This window comes from Dasypus novemcinctus, chromosome X, assembly GCF_030445035.2.
Source record: "Dasypus novemcinctus isolate mDasNov1 chromosome X, mDasNov1.1.hap2, whole genome shotgun sequence".
NCBI lineage: Eukaryota > Metazoa > Chordata > Mammalia > Cingulata > Dasypodidae > Dasypus > Dasypus novemcinctus.
This window is the reverse complement of record NC_080704.1, coordinates 128,213,447-128,237,277: the sequence shown is the minus strand read 5'-3', so window position 1 is coordinate 128,237,277 and position 23,831 is coordinate 128,213,447. Positions and strand designations below refer to the sequence as shown.

Genomic DNA, 23,831 nt, shown 5'->3' with positions numbered 1-23,831 from the left:
ATTAACATGCCTTATTATTAACCATTTAGTAACCAACACTATTGTATTTATTTACGGTTTGGTTAAAAAGAGGAAACAACTATATTAGGATACTTATACTCAGCCCAAATTAAGGTATATATTTGAGAGAGTATGCATGACTACAAATCTATATGATTTTTTTAAAAAATCATAATTAGTTTATATAATAAGTCACAAAGCAGTTATGATGCTCTTTAAATGTGATAAGAAACAGTATTCTTCAACAGGTAACTGAACGGTATTTTTAAAACCTAATTATTTGAAACCAAAACAAATCTTACATAAAAATAAGTTTTCATCAGTGCTCACATTATGTTCCTTAATGGATACTTCATCTTAAATTTAAAATTTTAGTAGAAATACAATAATGTGATACTGATGCATATATGGGCACCCTTACCTTGTGCTGGTATCTAGTATCAAATGCATGTTTTATCAAAAGATTCTTTATGACAGAGATAGCTGTATATCTGATCTCATAATTGTCTTGAAGAGCAATGGAGGTTTCCCTCAGAAGTAGACCAACCAAGAAGTGATGCTTGCAATACTCATCTGATAAACTGTATTCAAGATTTGAATCTGTAGTACAATGAAATTTAAAACCAGTTTATACAATTATTGTAAAATTGCTTTAAATTAAAATGCTGTATTTCTTCAGTAATATACGATGTTATCAAGAATAATAATTTCATTATGAATAATCTGAACAATTCTTTTATCATATAGACTGAGCATGTCAATTTCTATAACACAGGAACACTCTAATAATTAGAGCTATATGCTAATTTCAGTCAGTAAGATAGTTCCAAGATTCTTTTTAACTCTTAAAAATCTTAGGATAGAATTCTGAATGAAAGAATTCTATATTTGGCAATGTCATAAGACATTTTTTGTATCTTAAGGGATTAAGTTACAACTATAAATATGAATAATTTGATACAACTATACTTTATTATCTGCTTATACTTATAAAGTGCCTAGCCAACTGAATCATTCGACCATTATTAACCATTGCCTATTTTAGTAAGTTACATATTGGCCTGAATATATACATGGGATACAAGAATAATGATACAAGAATAATAAGAAAAAGCAGCCTCATCTCACTCCACTTTATCATCATGCACATACAAATATTTTATTTCATAACATCACCACTTCAAACTGTCTTTTACTCCTTTTTAGATCCTCACTCCATTTTAAATCCCAGCTCGTAATATCCTGGGGTATTATAACTTGCCTTATAACTATCTACTCAGAAGGGACTGTGATGAATTTTAGTGATTTCTGTAACAGATTTCTACTATCCTTATTCTCCCCTACCTCTTAATTTAGTTAGGCCATAAAGCTGAAAGACATATATATTTTTAATTTTTTGTGTGGCCTCTTCACCTCTTAATATAATGGTACGGATACAGCGTAGGGTTAATAATTGCTTGTTAACAGTCTGCTTTAATCCTAAATCCTGGTAATCTATCTGCCCACATCTCTTTTCTTTTCCCTGAATTCTTCCTAGCTCTCAATAAATACTGGGGAGTATGTGAGCTATACTTGCTCAGAATCTTATAAGGGGGTGGTTGAATAGGGGTACTTGAGTTCTTAAGTATTTTGTCTCCATTTTTACTGACTGTGATTCCATCGCTAGAACCACTGCCCAAACAGATACTTTGCTAGGGACCAAGACAGGAGATTTTCTTCCTGCCATTGGCCATGCTCTTTTCTGAATCCCCGACACTATCTATGCCCGAAGGCCAATCTTAACTAACTCAGGTGGCCTTATGGGGTTGATTTTGCAAACGGTAATGAATTTTCTACTTCAGAGCTTTGAATAAATCCAACCAAGTGGTCTTCAAAATGGTGGCCTACTAATCATTCAACAGGGTCAGAGAGAAGGGAGGCAAGTCTGGGAGAGATGGCACACACTTAAAGAGCAGCTACCCTCTTGTTCCCAACTCTCGCTCTCTGGCTGGTTTGCATGGCTTGTTTTCTGAGGATGGACATTTTCAAGTTGATTCTTCCAGCAACACTCAATCTTAAGTAAACAAATACACTGCCTCCTAGGTTTTCTGGATATATTAACTAAAGCCTCCTTCGGCTAGGGAGGATTTGAAAAGCAAACAAAACCCCCATCCATCTTAGCCATTCATCAAATCAATTGTTTTTAAAGAAAGCAAACTAATTTAGAGTGAACCGAGTTAAACCTACCTACTGAAGTCAAACGGTCCACAGCAAATGAAAAAAAATCTAATTAATATATGAAAAGAAAAGGGACAAATAAAAAACATAGTAACATAAGAATAGTGCTACACAACAAAGCATTCAATAAAACTAGCAATGGAGATAACAGAAGGCATTTCATAAATTTAATACATACATGTTACTATTTTACTCTGCCTTTATCTTTCTCTTTCGGTGCTACTTTCAGCAGAAGTGTATTTTTCCCTTAATTTAGTCTCACATAAGACTGCAAACACTACCACAGAGAGCAATTTTACTAGTACCTGACATCTGTGTTTAAGCAGCAATCTATGTAACAGACCCGATTTCTTCACACTATGAATGCTATCACTCCCACTATGAAGGAAATGCAGAATACCATTAATGAATCTATCTTCAGATAGTAAAAATTCTGAGGTTACCATCAAGTTTGATAGGTTTATTTAGAAAATATTATACTAAACTAGCACTAGCAAAAAAAAAGAGAGGAAAAAAACCACAATTCCAAATGATGGAACATGAAAATATATACCTTGAACTCTCTGAAGTTTAGGTTTTGCAAATGCCATTGGCAAATTCAGAGGAATGTAATGTTCATGGTTACAAATTGTTTGCAGAAATTCAAACTTGTATTCAGCCAAGACCTAAAAGAAATTATATATTAACTCAGAGTAGTCATTTACGATTTTAATAATTTAATACAGACCATTAATTTTCACAACAGAAGTTTTTAATATTCTATGCATACCTTATGTAAGCCATGATCTATGCAGGAAAAAGTTAACACAGTCTGCCTGAGACTGCTATCCTTAAAAAAGATTGCTTACAAGGTTGGTCCCTGGCTGACATCTGGGAAATTGGGAGTTTGAAACGTTCCCTACATGATAAAGTTGTGCCTGCTGTGCCAGCCTGCTTAGACTATTTGAACAAACAATGTGATTTTAAGATGAACTCCTGCTTTCCTTTTGGGAGTCTGAAATTTTGACCAGCCTCCAATAAAAGCTCTGAACTCTGAGTCTCAAACGGGCTTTCCTGAACAGAAACACTGCAAAAATGTGGCTGCATTTTCACTCCTAGAGGGAAGGTGTGCTCTGTATGAGTCTTCACAGGAGGGAGCGCGCTTAGGAAGCTTGTGCATGGGTTCCTACACACTCTGCTTGATGTATTTTTCCTTTACAGATCTGGCTGAATATCCTCGCTGTGTCATTGTGATGAATTTTAGCCACGAAGAGGACTACATGTTGAGTCCTGTGAGTCCTAGTGAATCAGCAAACATGTGAGTGGTCTTGGGGACCTACTTCAAGTACTATTCAACATTCCGTGCTTTAAGGTATAGCTGTATTCAATGGATCCAATAAAAACAGTAGCTTCAAAGCCTCTGGAGAAGGAAAAATGTCATCTTTGGTCTCATGCTCTAATGTCTCACATCCAGTAAACATCCTTAACTCACCTTTGGATCTTTGGGGCTGAATCCAGATATATAGTCATTTATCAAATTGAAAACAAATCCTCTATCCATTAATGTCAAACAGCGCTACAGAAACCAAATAAAAATGAACTGTTAGGCCACATAACTCTAAAAGTCTCTCAAGTACAAGTTAAAAAAAAAATGTGTTCCAAACTAAGGTGATGACCATTTCCATTTTACAGATAATGGAATAATCATTTCAGAGTTTCAGGTGATCTTTAAGAGTTAAGGAGCAACACTGTTGGAATTGGGGCTCAACTGTACAATTTTCATAACAAGAGATATAATCACATACATACATACACACACACATGTATTCAGCTACACTACCTCATATTTTGGTCAACCCTCAAAGTCCAAAGCGCTAGAAGTTAGCTATTGAAAGTGGGGTTTCAATTCAGACCAAAAGGGTAGGGTGGGAGGGATGGTTTCTTTACTATGTCCTTGAAGTCTTGGCCTGTTGAAACATTCTTCCTTGGTGATAACCTTAATAGTTATTCATATTTGCTTGCTGTCATTCTCCTAGTTAAGGCTCTCACTACATTGCAACTGAAATGCAGTTAGCCTCCTAAGTGGTCTTCATACCTCTGCTCTCTCCATTCATCTAATTACTTCCAGATTAATCTAAATCCTAGCCATCATCACCTCATTCTTCTGCCCAAAACCTTGCAACATTTCCCTATTGCCTCTAACATAATGTCAAACAATTTATTTAGTTTGGCATTCAAGGACACTCACAATCTAGTCCCAATCTGTTTTCTTCTGCTTTTTTCCCCAGTACAACTCATCTTATTATCCCCCTCAAGATGCCCTGTATATTCCCTTCTTTGGGTCTCTGCTCATGCCACGTCTATCAGCACTAATAGTTAATCCTGCCCATTCCTTAAGATTCTGCCAAAGAAGTCCAATCTTCCCCAAACACCTTGCTTCACAGGTTCCTTTAAGCACTTTATTCTACACGACTGCATCTTAATGATCATTTTTCTAGGTTCTCACCTAGATAGGACAAAAGGAACTTATTTTTCTTTATTGTCTCCATAGGGCCTAGCATATTCCAGTGAAAGAGAAGGAACCTGATATTTGATTCACCAGTTGTATGCATCTCACATTTCATCCTCTCTCTTCAACTTCCACTGTCACTGCCCTAGGTCAGACCCTCATCTCCTCTCACCTGGTTTACTGAGGCAGGCTAATATTAATTTATTCATTCACCCAAAAAACATTTTGAGGATCTATTGTGTTTGAGACAATGCATTACATTCTAGAGAAAAACAAAGATAAGGCAAGGTCCTTATTCTTTTCCACTCGGGAAGACAAATAAACAAATAAAATACAGTGCAGTAAGAAGAATGAGAGAAGTATGTAAAGGAGGGGTGAACAGAAGGGGTGATCAGTGCCACCTGGAAAGGTAGGGAAGAGTTCCACCTGACACACTGACTCTGGTCCTGTCTTTACTTCATCCACTATACCAGAAATAGAATTATTCTCAGAAATATTTGGGATTCTTCATTGTACACAGATAAAAATACCTAAATTCCTTAGCCTGGCATAATCTGGCACCAGATGGCCTTTCTAGCATTTTCTCCACACATTCTAAAATTTCCACACAGTAACTTTCTCACTCGTCCCTAAACAATTTCTGAACATGCGTCTCATCTTTGCCTGTGGACTCTGGCTATAACACCCTCAACCCTCACACTTTGGGGAACTTTTCATTCTTCTAGTCTCTGTTCATACTTCCTGGGCATAATCTCTCCCTTTCTGTTTTCCTATTTTATTGTGCAGTTTTGCTATAAGAGTTATCACATTTTATCTTCTATGTATTTGAACATGATTACAGAAACAGCCTCTCACATTTCTGAATCACCACACAGGAGACAGGCAAATGGTTGTGGACTTGAATTAAGTAGAATTACTTCTATTAAATCAACTATGTTCAAACTCCTGTAAAGATACTGAAACTTTACATTTCAGAGAGATAATCTCATCCTTATTTTAATTTGAAAAGCTATATGGCACTTGAAAGTGATTAAAAGGGGAAATTTTGAGTTATATGCCATGATAAAAAGTTAAACTAAAAAAAAGATATGGGGGAAGAGGATGTCGCTCAAGTGGTTGAGCACCTGCTTCCCATGTATGAGGTCCCAGGTTTGATCCCTGGTAACCTCCTAAAAACAAAAAACAAAAGATAAAACCGGGAAACGGACTTTGGCCCAGTGGTTAGGGCGTCCGTCTACCATATGGGAGGTCCGCGGTTCAAACCCCGGGCCTCCTTGACCCGTGTGGAGCTGGCCATGCGCAGTGCTGATGCGCGCAAGGAGTGCCGTGCCACGCAAGGGTGTCCCCCGCGTGGGGGAGCCCCACGCGCAAGGAGTGCGCCCGTGGGGAAAGCCGCCCAGCGTGAAAAGAAAGAGCAGCCTGTCCAGGAATGGCGCCGCCCACACTTCCCGTGCCGCTGAGGACAACAGAAGCGGAACAAGACGCAGCAAATAGACACCAAGAACAGACAACCAGGGGAGGGGGGGGAATTAAAATAAAATAAATAAATCTTTAAAAAAAAAAAAAAAAAGATAAAACCAACTCTCATCGGGGAGTGGATGTAGCTCAGTAGTTGAGCACCTGCTTCCCATGCATGAGGTCCTGGGTTTAATCCCCAGTGCCCCCTAAAAAAAAAAAAAAAGATATGGGGATGCTCATTTTTTAATACCCCCAAAAGCATATGTAAAAAAGCATAGTGTTAAATCTTTATTTTATTTCTGACAAATGAAAGTCTTATACCTGAAGAACATGATCTGGAGATCTTAAACCTATGTGTGCATTTTTAAATTAAAAAACAAAAGTTGGACACTAAAACTGCTTGGATGACGGGCCACAGGGTATAGCAATGCCCAGAGATGTACTCACCAGATGCAATGGATGTGTCATGATGATGGTGAAGAGTGTTACTGTGGGGGGAGTGGTGGGGTGGGGGCGGTGGGGGTGAATGGGGACCTCATATTTTTTTAATGTAATATATTTTTTTTAATGAATAAATAAAATAAAATTTAAAAAAAAAAACACAAACTGCTTGGATGAATTACCAACCATGAGGTTATTAATATAAGGTTGACAGATGATGAAGAGCTGAGAGGAGTGTAAAGAAGTAAAACCTAATTGCATTACAAACCCATGCCTGCCCTCTGCAACAAACCAAATCTTGGTGTTCCCCACTTTATAAAAGAATTGCATTCTAGCATTCCCCCTTGCATACTGATACGAGCAGAATATAACAATGAAAAATGTCTTTCATAAACATAGGAATGTTTGGCATTTCACAAATGAAATAACTCCACTGACCAAAATTAATTTTCATTAACATACATTACTAACACGTAGACTATAGTTAAAATCAGTGAACAGGTTGGTTTAAAAGTTAAAGAATTGCAAACCGAAAGGCCCATAAGGGTCAGAGAAGTGATTTAAATGTATAAAGAGGGTTAAGGGTATACTAAGGAGTGGTCTGTGGTAAACTAGAAAGTACATGCCCCATCCAAAGGTGTTCAAAATAAATACTTTAAAAAACATTGCATAAAACAAAATGTGTCTCCTGGCCAAGCAACCTGTGTGGGACTTGTGATTTAGCTAAGTAGCCATTTCAGGGGGGAAGAAAATCAAATTTGGAAAGATCAATTCAGTCAAAAGCATTTCTCTAGCAGCATTATAAAGATCTCAGTTTCTAGAACATGGGTAATTTTTTTCTTTCGATTTCAAGATTTTATCAGTGATGAACAGTTCTTTACCATGTTAAGGCTGCCTTTAACTCACCTTCAGGAAGCTAGCCAAACTGTAATTGACATTTCTGGATTCATCGGGAATTTCTCCATATCGAATGGTCACATGTGGAATTATCGCAAGAAGCAGTGAATGTAAGACATGGTGATATGCCTCAGGGAATCTCTGGCCTCTGGGAAGCTTAAATTAAATAGGCATAGAAAAAATCAGAGTTCCAAAAGGTCTGAATCAACTTTCATGTTTATATTATATATAAACATCATTTTTCACTGAAGTATAATCTATCTCCCAACTTAAAAATAGTATCACTAGTTCAACATTTTCTTTATCCTACAGCATTACAGGAATTATCTGGACCCCTAATAATATAACTGACTGAAATTATTAGCAAAAATGGGTCATTCCAACCCAACTTTGGAATACTGTATTCCTGAAATGCAGACACAACTCAGTTTTTCATTCCTTGTTTTTCCTGACACACAGAGTATGCATGCATCTCAATTTCAGTAAACCAATCTACGAAAAATCCGATTAAAAAAGAAAAACATGAGGTGAATTTTTTTACTTCATTTGCCTAAGTTTCCTACGATTTCTTTGTACCTTTAAAACAACTTTAAAAGACAACTAAACATATACACTACATTTCAGGAACACATCTATTGTATATTACTTAGACCTTTCTAAGAAAAAGGTTATTTCTGATTTGGTACTTGCTCTACTTCCAAATAAATATTTTCAACATAGCTATTATATATATATATTTAATTTTATTGAAGTATATTATTCGTACATGAACATAAACAGTAAGTGTATAGTAAAAGTTGTGAACTTACAAAACAAACATGCCTAACATTGTATAGGGATCCCATGCATCAACCCACTACCAACATGTTGCATTGCTGTGAAACATTTCTTACAAATTATGAAAGAATATTGTCAAAACCTTACTACTAACTCTAGTCCATATCTTACATTTGGTGTGTTTTCCCCCAACTCACCTTATTATTTTTTAAAATATATTTTTATTACAGAAGTTGTGAACTTACAAAACCATCATGCATATCATCATAGACATGTTTTAACCTCAACACAAAGGCCAAGCTTCAAAGGTAATAAGCTTTAGCGGTAAATAATTTTAAGAAAGAATCCATGTGGAAGAGTCTCTGCAGATTAGACTGTGAAAATATATGAACTGTAAAGACCTCAGATTATGCAATACATCATTTTTTTATTTTTTGGTAAGCAAAGTTTAAAAGGTAGCTAAGGGCAACATTTTATATAAAGAGCCCTTAAATATAAAAGAGGATTTACATATCATAGCTATCTTTGATTAAAATTAGCTTTCTTTGTCCATCTTAAATATTATTCTAGAGTCTACTTACCTTAATTTTATTCTCTTCCAGCAAGTATGTAGCCATCGACTTCGCGATAATTTCAAAGAAAAACCATGAGTACTAAAACATATAAATAGATAAAAATCGATTTTTAATAGTTACCCAAATCTTTGAAGCTTAGTATGAGAAATCAATACGGAACTAGTTTCTGAACTTTAACAGCAACTTCACAAGAGCCCAACTCACTATCAGTGTCCCACAGAATACTTCCAAATTGTTGTTGTAGAGAAAAGGTAATATTGTACCTCAGGGCCCACTGGTGATACACAAAGGGTGTGTGGAAATGCCTGCCCCAGTGAGAAGGGTTATTTTATCTCTGACATTATTTCGAATTTCCTGTACATGGTGATAAAGAGCAGGCCAAATTTTAGTTGATTTTATTATTGTTTTTAAATTTTCTACATACAATCTTATTACTGCCTACACTCAGTGTTGGTCAATCCTGCCTATAGTACAACATTGGAGTCAGCTTAAGTAGGGTATGTGTAGCCTGCATAGGATAATTTGAAGGGTACAGGGAAGCCTCAAGCAGCTATATCCTAAGAAAACTGAAATTCTACTAGTAGTAAGAGATATAATAAAAATGACAATAATAAGAGCTACCATTTACTGAGTGCCTACTATGTGCCAGAAACTGTGTTAAATACTTTACTTATATTTTAGAAATGTAAGGAATTGGAGGCACGACAAGGCTCAATAACTAGTCCAAGGTCACAGAACTAGTGTGCAGTAGATACAGAATCCTAACCCAGGTCTGTATGATTCAAAATTCCTTCCAGGACACAACGGATTGAGAGCAGGGGGTGGGGAGGGTGGAGAAGGAAGACTGTGTGGAAAACCTGAGGGAAGAGGAGTGTTTTCCCATTGTGTTCTGTTTCCTTACCTTGAGCAGTTTGTTTATTGCTAAAAAGTCTGCAGACTGCTTCAATATTGCTATCATCGTAGTAGCCAGGGTTTCATGTATCAGCTGGGCCTGAGGAACACTTGGTTTTTCAGGTCGGAAGTTATACTACAAACCAAAAAAATGAACTGTGAGATAAAATTGTCAGATAAAACAAGTTGCTCAGAAAGAAAGCTTACTCCACAAACCTTTATGAAGGATCTTAAATAATTATCCAAGCCTTCTTCATGGCACTTTGATACAATATGTAAGAGAACCCTGAAACAACATTCACAAAAGTCAGTATGTCGTGCTACAATTAATTACCATAGTTTGTTAAATAAGATCATTTCTAACCCTAAATATTTATTATTGCTTGAATATTAAAAGTGTGGACAATTGTATTAGGTGTAACGGTAGTTTGCATCTAGCAATGATTTCCGTGTCTAACAGCCGAGGGCCTTGTAAAATGCAGTTTCTGGTTCAAAAGGATACCTTGTTTGGACAACCCAGGTGTTTCACCTCGTTTCTAAAACCTCTGTATACATTTTAAGTACAGCCATAGCTACTGTGCAGTAAAAGACTTCAAAAGGTAAATATTGAAATTCCCTCTAGTCAGACTAAAAGGAAAACATAAAGATAAAATGAAAAGCATGTCAACAGAAACAGGCAAAGGGGAGGGAGAGACAGGACAGATACAATGATATGAACTAAAACTGGAGGTAAATAAAAAAAAACTCATAGAAAGTTTTAACTTCCAATGGTTCTCAAATTCCATCGCTTTGTGGAATCACCTGGGAAACATTTGAAAAAAAAAAAAAGATGCCTGAGATTCTGACTTATCTGATATGAAGTGTGGTCTGGGTATAGACATTTTCAAAGCTTCTCAACGTTTAATGTTGATCAGAATCACTTGGAGATAGGTGCTTGGTATCAGAATGCTTGGTGCCTAGTCCTGGATGTTGGAGGTCTGGGGTGACGTTCAATAATTGGCATTTTACGTAAGTTTCCAGGTAATACTGTTGTTGTGGGTCTGGGAATCACACTTTGCAAGGCACTGAACTACAGTAATGCTTCCTAGATTTTCAACCACACAACCCCCAATGGCAAAGGAGAACAAACATTACACAGGTGTGTGTAGACTGAGGTCTACTGAGAGAGGCTGTGGCAACAGCAGACGCAGAAAAGCCAGAAACATTCAGACCTGAGTTCACAATTTCTTTGAGGTCTGCTGTTTTCATTTCAAAAATCAGATGCACTTTGCATTCTACTCTAAAATATACCCATGCTTGTTTCCATATAAAAAAGTAGCACTCCCTTATTCTTTCAAGTAAAAATAGATGGTTTGGGGGCTGTTCTGATCAATGCCAAGAGCCACTAGTCACATGTGGCCATCTAAATTTAAATTAAAATTAAGTAAAAATTCAGTTCCTCAGCTGTACTAGTCACTTTTCAAGTGCTCAATAGCCACATGTGGCTAGAGGCTACCATACTGGATAGCACAAGGGTAGACTATCTCTCCCACTGCAGAAAGGTCTATTGGACAGCACTGGTTTAGGGCTATGGCTCTCAAACTCCATTGCTTTATGGAATCACCGGGGAAACATTTAAAAAAAAAAGATGCCTAAGATTCTGACTTATTTGGTATGACGTGTGGTCCGGGCATAGACATTTTCAAAGCTCCCTAGGTAATTCTAACGTGCAACAAAGCTTTAGAACTCCTGGTGGAGGAAAATACATCAACTTTACACTGTGACTTCCGATACCATCTATCCCTGGGGATACAAGTTCCCCAGTCTGAGAAGCATGAAACTAGAGAAAACTGATAAATAGATTTCTAACTTTTGGGTTATTGTTTGGAAGATAAATTGATATTTAAAACGAAGACACTCAAAAGAAAACAAAATGTGCTTCTTTGTATAACACCAAAACTCACATAGTGCAGTTGATAGGAACGTCATCTTCATGGGTCATATTTGTGAGAACTCGGAAGAGTTGCATAAGAATTACAGGTAGAAACTGTATCATGACTTGGATCTCCATGGCATGCAAACACTAAAATAAGTCATTATTAGTTATGAAAACAAACAAATATAATTTACAAACGTGAAGCACAGCAAAAAAAAAAATAAATCATGAAAAATATATTCACTAGGATACAGGCACCTTTGAATGTGCGCTTCATGGGACAGGAGACTTTGCTTTGTTAATTACTTTATCCACCCCTGAATTTTGTACTCAGATTTTCTTATTTAATACTTAATTAAATTCTTTACTTAAGATAACAAGCACAACTGGGATAAACAAGTTTGGGAATAAAGACACCTGACTCTTAATGAATAAATACTCCATTGGGGCAGAGCAGACAAATTTGGAGGTACTGGAAACTAGCCTACTAGCCCCCAGCATTTAGTATTTTTACGGAGGAAATGTGGGGCAACAGTTAATCTAGTGAGAAGTTAAATAGGACTCAACAGAAAGCACTTCTATATGTAATTGGCTTTATACCGTCTACAGAACTAAGTAGTGTTCCACTCTAACATATTCATATCACATTTCTCCAAAGTGTTAACACTATCTCTAATGATAGGTATGTTGTTATTAACAACATAAAGGAAAAAATGTGTTCCTATGTACATAGAAATGATACAAAGAACAAAATTTGTTTTAAAAAAATGCCTCTTCTCTCCCCATTCCTTCACTCACTTAATCAACCAGCCAACCCCCAAAAAAGAAAGAAATCAACCTGGCTGAGCACCTTCTCCTTCGATGTGAGTGCTAAGGGAAACAGAGATGGACAAAACAAGTCTCTGGACTTAAGGAGCTCACAATTTATCCTTCACAATCTCCCTTACTTTTGCACCCCATCTTTCCATCCTTATTCCCACTACCCCTTTTCAGGACACTATCGGCAACGTTTGAATCATCCTATGAGATTTCAGTGCAGCTTCTCTTCAATCAGATGTATAAGGCAGTATCTCTAGCTCAAGGAACTCATGGGCTATCCTTCAAATTGTCCCTTCCTTTTGCTCCCTTCTCTTCCATCCTCAAAGCTATCACCCCTTTTCAGGAACCTCTTATAACCAAAACAGTATAACAGTATAACAATTTTCTAGCATGTCTCTGTTCAGTTTCTCTTGACTCCCAATACATCCAACTCTAACTTCCAAATTAATCTTCCTCAAATACTGGTGACATTAGGCCACCTCCTGCTGAGATTTGTTTGCTACCTGTTACCTAGGGCAGTGGTTGTCAACCAGAAGCTATTTTGCTCTGGTCCTCCCACTGGACATTTGACAATGTCTGGAGCCATTTTTAGGTGTCACAACTTGAAGCTAGCAGATAGAGGCCAGTATTGCTGTTAAACATACCAGGACCCACAACGAAGAATTATCTTCCCTGAAATGTCAGCAGTGTGAAAGTGGAAAAATCATGACCTAGGAGATTAAGTTACTTAAGACAACCTACATTTCGGCCTGAGCTCTCATCTCTCCACAAGGTCAAACTGGTGTAGTCACTTCTTGAATATATCACAGATGCATTTATGCCTTTACTCAAAGTTTTTTCCCCAAATCGTAGCCACCCTCCAAGTTAAGTTCAAACCTCCATTTCAGTGAGGCCATTCATTTAACGTCCAACAGAGCTGTAATAAATGAACTATCAATGTGCCAAGCACATCAAAAAGGCATGGTTTCCACCATCGTGCAGTTCACAGCCTATAGAAGACAACATGGAACTAAATCATTGCAATACAAACTGTAAATATAGTACAATAGAGGCATGTACAAAATACATAAAGGGAGAAACAACTAAGTCTGTGAGTGGGTGGAGGATGCCAGGTAAGGCTTCAGAGAAGAGGAAGGTTAAAGGATAAATAGGATAATACCGGGCAGAAAAGAGAGATAGACATTTCATGTAGAATTATCTCCCTGCTACCAGTATTGGGCCTCTATAATTTATTCTTAACACAGCAGAGTGTTTTTTGAAATGCAAATTAGATAACGTCATTTCCTCTTGTTAAAACCAAACCAAACCACTAACAGAAGAACTGTCAAAGGCTTCCCATGCCTACACAGACCCTGCCTATCTCTACAAACTCATCTCATGCCACAACTTCCTCACTGCTCACACTGTTCTAGCTACATCATTTTTTCCCCTGCCCTTTAAAAAGTGTGCCATCTCAAGATGTTTGTACCTGTGGTAATATTCTGTCATCCTTGCACACCGCTTTTTTATTTATGGCTGTCTTCCTCTCATTGGTTTCTTTTCAACTTGAATGTCATCCCTTCAGGCACGCCTTCCCTGATAACTCTGTCTAGAATGCATTCCCAATCATGTTGGATCCCACTAACCTGTTCTATTTTCTTCACAGCACCCATTGCTATCTAAAAATCAGTTGTTTATTATCTGTCTACCCCCAACTAGAACAGATATGTTGTCTGAATTGCTCCCCATTATATTCCCCAGACCCAGAAAAATGTCTGGCCCATAGTATGTGTTCAATAAACGTTTCGTGAATGACTAAATAAATGAATGAACCAAAGAGTAAATAAAGCTAAGGAGCCTTCTAGACTACAATGGCTTCTTGATTCACTGAAACCTTAGGACTTAAGAGTCTGTACTGTGCATCTGACATTTAATCACGTATTGTTTGGGAATGGTATTTGTATTGCTTTCTTACATTGCCATTGAACTTATGTGTGTCTTGTCCCTCCACTCAGGTTGTAAAGATCTCTATGGACAATGACCCTAAGTTAATCTCTGCAGGCCCCACGGCATTTAGGAAAATACTAAATACATAAGACCGCAACAGATGTTCAATGAATTGATGAAACAATGCTATGTAAAGGCACAATAGATAGCAAGGCCTGGTAGAAAAAATGCAGGACTAGGAATCAAAAGACATGTGTCACAGGCTCAGCTCAGCTCTGCTACTAACCAGATTGAATGACTACAGGCAAGTCACATCTACTAGGGCTGCTTCAGTTTCCTCATGTATAAAAAGAACTCTAGAATCCCCTTTAATACTAACATTCCATACCTAAGGCTTGGCTGTTTCTGTAATCACATAGCATTTCACTCACTGCCACTAGAGGGCAAGCATAGGTCATAGAAACATCATAAAATCCACACCCTTAAAAACATAAATATGAATACATTTTTTTCCATTGTAAGAATACCAGTATATGAAAATGAAGTTCTGTTCCCTTCCATTCCATTAAAATTTTTACAAAGTTTCCCAATGAAAAAGCCAATGACCTTAATAGACAAAGTATTCATACATATAACTGGAGTTCTCTTAGCCATTACAGAGGAAAGGACTTGAAAGTTAGGTGACAATTATACTTTTTAAGGATAACTAACAGCAGTGGTCACCATTTACTGACTGTCTTCCTGTTTTCACCCTTGCCTTTCAACAGTGTATTTTCTATATGGTAGGCAGAATGAGCTTTTAAAACAAAACTCAGATCATGATACTCCTCCCTGCAAAGCTTCCATTTCACTCAGAATACAATTCAAACTCCTTACCAGGGCTTTTGAGTTCTTATAGCTCCCCAGCTATCTTCTCAATGTCACTTCCTTTTTTTTTTTTTTTTTTTTTTTTTTTTGGCGCTGGGCAGCTCTCCTTACACGGCGCACTCCTTGCATGTGGGGCTCCCCTAAGCGGAGGACACCCCTACGTGGCAGGGCACTCCTTGTGCCCATCAGCACTGTGCCTAGGCCAGCTCCACACAGGTCAGGGAGGCTCGGGGTTTGAACCACGGACCTCCCATGTGGTAGACGGACGCCCTAACCACTGGACCAAGTCCGCCGCCCAATATCACTTCCTATCACTCTGTTTGAGGTCACACTAGAATTCTTGCCATTCCTTGAACACACCAACCAAGCTCCTCTGAGCCTTTATAATTGCGATTCCAATTCTTCCCCTGGAAATCCACATGGCCGGCTCCCTCATTTCCTTTAGTTCTCTGCTCAAATGTCCCTTTACCAGAGAGAGATTCTCTGACCACTTTAAGGCAGGATCCCCTTATCATTCTCTAGTCTACCCTCACTATTCTGTTTTTCTTCATAACACTACCACCTGACATACCACGTTTATCCATCATTTTGTTTATGGTCCATCTGCCCCCACAAGAGAGTAAACTCCTTGAGAACAGGGGAGTTGTTTCCTTTCTTCACTTATATCCCCTAATATATGAGTACTGAATGAATGGATAATTACTCTATGGCAGTTGTTTAATCCTTACAAGTACCCTACTGGATGGATATGATTATTTTCCTCATTTGAGAGATGAAGAGACAAAGGCACAGAGAAGTTAAGTAACTTGGTTCAAGGTCAATCACAGAGCTAGTGACAGGTTTAGGACCCAAACTCAATTTTTTATTCCAAATTCACATATATTTTATCTCATACCATACTACCTCACTGAAAGACATGAACATTTTTGTTTCCTGAGAATACCATTAAGTAATAGCATATGTCCGAAGGGAAATCCTGTAGAAGCTTCATTTGACATCAGAATTCCTCAGACATGCCATGGTTAACTCACTAAAGGAGCAACCAGTAGAAGAGAACCATCATCAGTGCAGTTCTAGGAATGTGCACTTCAGTCCTAGCACATAGGGAGTAAATAGTCTTCGGTTCCTTATACATCTGATAAAATAAGGGATTCCTTAAGACTCCTCCCTATGCAACATGCAGCAAATATGTTTCTTTCTCTCTTTAGCTGACCCTTGTGATAATCTTTCATTCATGGACATGGGAGCCATTTCACATTTTATTCCAAGCAAAAGTGATCCCATTTCTCCTGGCCATTTTCCCTACTGTATCTTCCAACTTTATTGGACAGTCAACAGGAAAAGAAAAAACCTGAAAAAATTCATTTATGGAACTGAAATAAACACTTTCATGAGATTTTAAAAAATGTGATGTCGACTCCTTGGCTATATCATTTTCTTCCTACTGTACCAACTCTGATGTCTGCTTCCAAACAACTGCTAGATGGAAAAGTACATAATAGAAAAGTGTTCTCCTGAGGATACACAGCCAAAGTATTTCAAAGTGTTAGGTTTTTTTCCACGTCAAAACGTGGCAACAGAAAGACATGAAAAGCAAACCTTTCACAGAAAGCTGCGGTTCCTTTACCTTTAAATATTTAATGAGCTCCCCTGGAACTTCTTTAGAGCCTGACTGAATCAGCTGGCAATGATGGAAGAATTTGTGCACATGCAGATCCTGGAAAACAGATGGAAATGGCCATATGAAATGTGATTCATTATCCTCAAATGCAGACTCTCTACCTCTCCATGCTACCGCATCTTGCACATCTAGCTATTCAGGTGTCCCGATGCCCAGGGAATCTAGCTGTGGCTACCAATGGATGTGTCCGTGCCCCAAAGTCCTCTTGACCAGCACACAAAGCAGCAAAATCAGGTAAATTTGGCATGTACCTATGCACACCAGGTCAGATACAATTTATTCCCAACTTGTCAAACATTCATTTAATTCCTTTTTTGACCTGTGTATTTTATGAAGAAGAGTGTAAATCTGACCAGTTGGCCTGCCTCTATATTTTAATGAAATGAGTAGGAATAGAGTTCTGACATGTAAAGAAAAGGTAGCAGCAGGGAATTACCAGAATAATCATCTTAGTCATTCAATGCTCAGTTTTACCCTAGCCCTTCACCGTTAAATGACTCTGGTGGTGCTGTATAGAATCTACATACACTGCTTTTGGGAACAGCATGGACTGTATCAGGAACTAGAATAACAAAATTTGGATTCTGACTTAGTTCCTTTAATTATTATCTGTATGGACTATATCAGGAACTAGAATAACAAAATTTGGATTTTGACTTAGTTCCTTTAATTATTATCTGTATAACCTCGGTTTCTTCATCTATAAATGGTGATAATAGCCTCCATATTCCTTTTGAACCTTTTATGAGGTTCAAAGTCCTGGTAATCAGAGTATTTTTTTAATTTGAGAATTATTCTAAAATTCATATTATTAATAATATTATTACTAGTTAGAAAATCGACTTATCTAGGGCTGTAGGAATCGAATGTAGTCTATTTTAATCAAGAAATATATTCAGGTATTAAAGTTGACAAATTCAGATGATGCAACTTACTTGAGAGTAAATGGTAGACTCTAAGTGGCTTTTCATCTTTAACAAAGGCTTTGCACCATCTACCCACTTAATATCCACATTAGATTGCTATGAAAAGAAAATGCAGACATGAGTTTCTGTCAACACAGCAATGGATAAATGAACAACATACAATACCTTTATGTATGACTACCTTTTTTCTCAGAAATGAAGTGTTAGCTTCACACAAAGATAATTATTGGAGAAAATAAACTGCATTTAGAATAAATGTACCCTAAGTCATTTTTAATTTCTAATTCTTTGTAGATGACACTTTTATAAGTAACAATAAAATGCATTACCAAATAAATGACTTTTAAAATTTTTTTAAATGACACACAAAATCTGAGCCCCAATTTAAAAATTGTTATTAGATTTAACAAACCTAAGATGACTTTAACTGCTATAAATGTGTCTAAACACTCTTTATTTTCCATACTTACTTTCATTGTGGACTGCTATCAGTCCTCAGACCCCATGTTGAGTAGCGCTGTTGGAAATTATCATCCAGACCAACAGAATCCCATTTTTAAAAACATTTAATCATGATTACTTCAACAAATGCAGATATATTTTCCTACCCTTCTTGATTCTGCGTCATTCAGATTCAAGTAGCCTGGGGGAAGATTGGCTGAAACTGGCAGCTGCTGTTCAAATGTGATGATTCTACCATCCTTCAGCAAAGGAACCCAGGCAAACCCAACTGCCAAGACAATAATCGACAATGAGAAATAAAACAGCAAATGTAATTGGCTACACAAATGTCTGACTGCTGGGGAGCAAGGCAGGGAGGTGATGGTTCCAGAAAGCTGTATGTGGGAGCCCAGGTGTTGGGTATCCTGCATAATGGGGAAAGAACAATGGGTTTGGATTGCTTCCTAATCCTAACCTGGCCACTAAAATGTTAATTACTCCATTCCTTTCACTATAAAAATGGGAATAACCATACATAGTCTTTCCATCTCATGGAGCTACTGGAAGAAAGTGAAATAATATATGAAAACACTTTAAAATTAAGAAGTGCACCAATACAATTAGCTTTATAATTTGGGGGCTTTTTTGGTAGATTTTTTAAAAATCAGATTTCTCTCAACCATCCTTACACTAAGGATGCAGAGCCTCTCATCAGCAAACACTCTGTGCCAGAATTTCTTATGGCAACTCTAGGACAAGGGGATATTAAGGTTTTGAGACAAGATTACATTCCAGATTTATATAAAGCAGCTGGCATAAATTATTAAATTAGACAGTATCCTATTCCTGAATTTCAGAAGAAAGAGGTTATAGGAGAATACAACCAGGACATTGTGTTTGTGACTTGAATCCACTGAGATTTTCCCCAGTTTCGATATTTCTTAATGGTTCTACTCAAAAGAACCTCTTGGCTTTCTATTATAAAACTCATCACATCATGTTCAAGCTCAAAAAGCCAGAGCCATCTGTGTTGTTCAAGTTGAGTGGTGTCAGTATTTCCATTATAGAGACTACTTTTGGTTTCAAGTGTTTATAACTCAGCTATAAAAAAAAGTTTGGTCTGGACTAAGTTTTGGCATAAGAGAAAGGGTGTTGACCTTAGAGCACTTTTTAAAAACACTGCTTTCTGATTCTTTAAAATTCCTTTTGTGTGTGAGAGTGTGCGTGTTTGTATATGTTTACACTGTAAATACAGAAGTCAACATAAATTTGGTTAAAATGTTTTCATCCACATGTTTAGTGTTTAACTTGGCAAGTGCTTATGTTTTAGAAGAAGACCAAAAAGTTGCTTTCCCTAAGTGGAATAAATGGCTTTCACAGACTGAAAGATGATGCCTGAAGGGCATCTTTACTAGCACAACTTCAGAATGGCTTACCCAGATATTTTCTTTTCTAAAAAGCAGAGGAAAGTAACATGAGCAGAACTACCATTAAAAACTACTCTGTAAAAGTAGTTAAACCAAAAATTTGACAAATGAGAATAGGTTTCCAGTCCAGAAAATAGGAAAATAAAAGGAAAATATATTTCTTGTTTTTAAGCAACATCTCTCCCCATACAATTTTTAGTGAGATATAATTCACATACCACACACTTCACCCATTTAAGTGTACAATCCCATGGCTTTTAGTATATTTGAAGAGTCATGCATCCATCACCACTAACTCCAGAACTTTCTCATCACCCCCAAAAGAAACCTCACACCTGTCAGAAGTCATTGCCCATTTTCCCTGCCCCTTGACAACCCCTACCCCTAATCTACTTTCTGTCTCTGTGGAATTGCTTAGGTAACACTCGTGTACTGTGAATTAATCAGAGCACGGCCAAGTATGTCACTTAGTGAAAACTCATACAGAGCACTTGGAAGCTGTAAAAGTACAATGTCAAGCATACCATCCGGGTTCAAAGATGTGAAGCCACTTAAAGGATAGACAGTTAAAAATGAGGAGTGGTATACAGAATAACTGTCTCACGCTCCACTGAGCATCTTATCCACTTATGTCTAGGATTTGGATAAGGAAATCCATGATTTACCTCTTAGGAGGGGTATTGTCATGGGTTCTTATTGTTCTGCTACGTTTTCTTCTCAACCCTCAAAGCCCTTTCCCTGAACTAACCTACAACTTCTTTGGGGATACAGAACAGGACCACACTATCCACAGGGGCAATTTTCTAATATTCAGTCCTGCTACCTGCTGGGTATCACTCATATGTCTCACTAGCACCTCAAGCTCTACATTAGTCCAAAACCTATCATTCAGACACACAATTCTGCTCCTGGCAATAACTTCTTCTTTCCAATCATCTAGTTTTGAAATTTCAGGGCTGAATTATTTAACAGTGAATCATTTTCCAAGTCCATATTCTTCTTCTCCAATTCCCTTTTTCTCCATATGCCCTGGGTTACTGCCATGGTGTACCCCTTCCTTGTGTTTCTTTTTTTTCCCTTAGTCTTTTCCTATTCCAATTCACCTTACTCATTATATTGCTGTCTGATTGAATTTCCTGAAGAGCGGCTCTCAGTGGTGTTTCTAACCCATCAATAGTTCCATATTGCTGACAGAATAAAACCAAATCCACAGCCTGGCATTCAAGGCCTTCCACATTCTGACTCCCAACTTTCGAAATGACGTCTCATGATTTCCCCATCAAGCACCCTGTGCTCCAGTCATACTTAACGACTTGGTGCTCCCTATACATACCCCTCAATACTCCGGCTTTGTGCACAGCTATTCCTCCATTCTGGAGTCCCCTACCTTCCTGGCCTTCACAGCATTCTAAAATTCAACCCCACCCTTTAAGGTCTGGCTCAAATGCCATCTCCTCCAGAAAGACTTTCCTGATTCCCTGCCACGCCCCACTCCACCAGCTGATGCAATAACTCTCTCTTCTCTGAAATCACATAGCATCCCTTTCTTGGTAATGACCACTTTCTGTCATGTATTATTTATTTATGTAGGCCCTCTTAGATCATATGGTCACTGAAAATGAGATCTGTGTTTGATTCACCTCTGTATTTTCCTAGTACCTACTAAAAAGTCGTAAACACAATGGATATGCAGAAATAGTTGCTGAATGAATGAATGAGTGAATGAATGAATGAATGCAGGATTGATCCAGGCTAGACTAGATCTGAATATCAGAGCATGCTGACATTTATATATTGGGTGTGACAGAGGCCACGTTCACAGAGCCTTCTATGTTCTCCTAAGGATGTTTCATATCAGTTTATCTAAAATCTTGCTGAATAGGACCATGCCTATTGCTTCACTAATAAAGCATATTCAAGTTTGTTAAATATGTTCTCTTCTCATTAGAACCAAGCAGCCCCCAACCTCCCTCAGGCTCACAGATGTCCCTGGTTCTGGGCACACTTCCCTCTTCATCAGGAAGCAGAACTGGAAAATTCTGATTGCTGGACGATTCAACATAAAAGAAATAATAATAGTGTATCACAATATGTGTTTCTGAGAACGGCAATTTACTTTATGTTGCTTATATTAGTCTAAGCACACTGGCAAGCATCTGGACATGGTATTTGGAGAAATGATAATAAAGTAAACACATCCTTCATCTTTTACCAATGAAATTTTTAACTCACAAAGGTACTTTCTGTTGAGGGGGAGCAGTGGTTTGTAGCTTCATGAAAAGAGGTTATATTCCAGACAATTCCTTTTCAAATAGCCATAGAGAGACAGATTTAAAGAGTACACATACATACCTGGAGTTTCAACTGTGTCCTGTTTTTTGGTTGTTCCCTTTGCATTAATTTCACAACTTACATGATAGAAAGTGAAAAGCAAATGATGTTTTTGATGAAGGTGAATAGGGAGCTCAATTTTAATCTGAAATGACAGCAAAATTACACATAGCATTTGTTTGTTTTGTCAAGCCCACTGTCAGACACTTAGTTCAGTTTTATCATACCTTTCCAAAAATACTTCCTAAGCAATAGGCCAAGTGACCAAGTAATATTTATATAGTTTAAATATATTCTAAATGCTTTTCTGGTCAGTTGCAGTTTGACAATAATATTCCCCCAGGTTTTGAGAGCTGATCTATTACTTTTGGCTAGAGAGTCCAATGGATTCTACTAGACCCAAATTTGCAGCAGGGTTTTCTAAAACACTGGATCAAAACCACATCTTTACAGCCCAAGAACGCTGTGTAACTCAATCTGAGTCCATGACTTTCAATCTATTTCAAATGTGCACTGAATTTGAAAGGCTACTTTTTCCTAAGTCATTGATCTCTTTTGCATGAAAAAAAAACTTTAAGCCTTTACAAATAAACATGGAAAAAAGTCACTATGGTATTATAGTACCCACCAATTACAGTTCAGATAAACTTCTCTAGAGGAAATAAGACTTTATGCTTGAATAAAGAGATAAAAATTCTCACTTGTGATATATGAATTTAGTACTAAAAATTAATTAAAAATTAATTCTTATATTAAAGTATATCAAAGTACTTTTCCAACCAGAACCCCAATGAATGTTTTTAATACCTCCTGCAAGTATGCTGAGACAAATATTGATCATAATACACATGCATGCATAGATAAAGGTACATATGCAAACTATCTTTCTCTCCCCCCTCTACCCTGCCTCCCCTGGTCAATACATAGTGAATAATTTAAAAGTCTATTCATTTCACACATCCTAAGAACAATGAGATTGCTTACTACGTAATTAAGTTTTCTGTAGTCACTGGTGTTGGTCACAGAGATGGACAAATGAAACAGCTTGGTGATGGATATATCTGGTCCAACTGTCATTCACACAAGGAATGGTGTGAAAAACTAATTTCTGTTAAAGGTATATATCACCACACACCATGCCAATTCAAAGCATCCTGACCATCTGGGTAACTGATGCTCTGCTGCACATAAATATGGGCACACTTCCTCTGTGGGTGGCAAAAATGCAAGGCACCACTATTCCCCTTCTCCTGAAATTAGAGCTACTGGATTGAGAAAAGGAATATGTGAGGCCTAAGGCTTCCCATACAATAGCAGATGGACCTGGAGAGATCATGAAGGCACGGGGAATGCTTTCAGACAAAGCCAGGATTGGAGACATGAGGACTGAGAAGCAGAAACAGCAGAGTGTCTGGCCTAGGACATACATCCAGGTTCCATGGAGACATATAGGAATAAAAGCAGTCTATAGATTTGGATACAAACTAGAAGACGCTTGACAGAGATATGAAGGCAGATTCTTAGACGTACACAAAGATGTAGAGACAGAGGAGTGAGAAGAAAGAAAGAGGCAGAGAGAGGGTCAGCAGGACAGAGAAGCCTCTGAAGGGAAGCATGGAGACAGGCAGACCTTTGTCTACTTTGTACTGAGAGGTTTTGTGTAGTGAGTAGAATTCTAGAGGTCTAATGGTGCCATTGGGTCTCTCAAAACATTTCACTCACGGAGAGGTGGTACCCTACTACACACAACTATA

General features: G+C 37.6%; 1 protein-coding gene across 4 annotated transcripts in view; it reads right to left on the bottom strand.

Annotated features, from left to right (window-relative positions):
* The window catches only part of DOCK11 (dedicator of cytokinesis 11), a 207,467-nt gene that overhangs the window by 74,303 nt on the left and 109,333 nt on the right, over positions 1-23,831 (bottom strand). For 2 of the 4 annotated variants that reach the window (XM_058291220.1, XM_058291218.1), the window contains exons 20-32: positions 22,099-22,222; positions 18,487-18,608; positions 17,888-17,974; positions 16,899-16,988; positions 11,688-11,806; positions 9,961-10,030; positions 9,755-9,880; positions 8,860-8,931; positions 7,511-7,657; positions 3,689-3,772; positions 2,771-2,882; positions 2,227-2,265; positions 422-600 (exon numbers count right to left, since the gene is read on the bottom strand). In XM_058291220.1, coding sequence (XP_058147203.1) covers positions 422-600; positions 2,227-2,265; positions 2,771-2,882; positions 3,689-3,772; positions 7,511-7,657; positions 8,860-8,931; positions 9,755-9,880; positions 9,961-10,030; positions 11,688-11,806; positions 16,899-16,988; positions 17,888-17,974; positions 18,487-18,608; positions 22,099-22,222 — 1,371 coding nt within the window. The remainder of the gene's footprint in view (positions 1-421; positions 601-2,226; positions 2,266-2,770; positions 2,883-3,688; positions 3,773-7,510; positions 7,658-8,859; positions 8,932-9,754; positions 9,881-9,960; positions 10,031-11,687; positions 11,807-16,898; positions 16,989-17,887; positions 17,975-18,486; positions 18,609-22,098; positions 22,223-23,831) is intronic. The other 2 variants (XM_058291219.2, XM_058291221.1) reach the window with 1 other exon arrangement.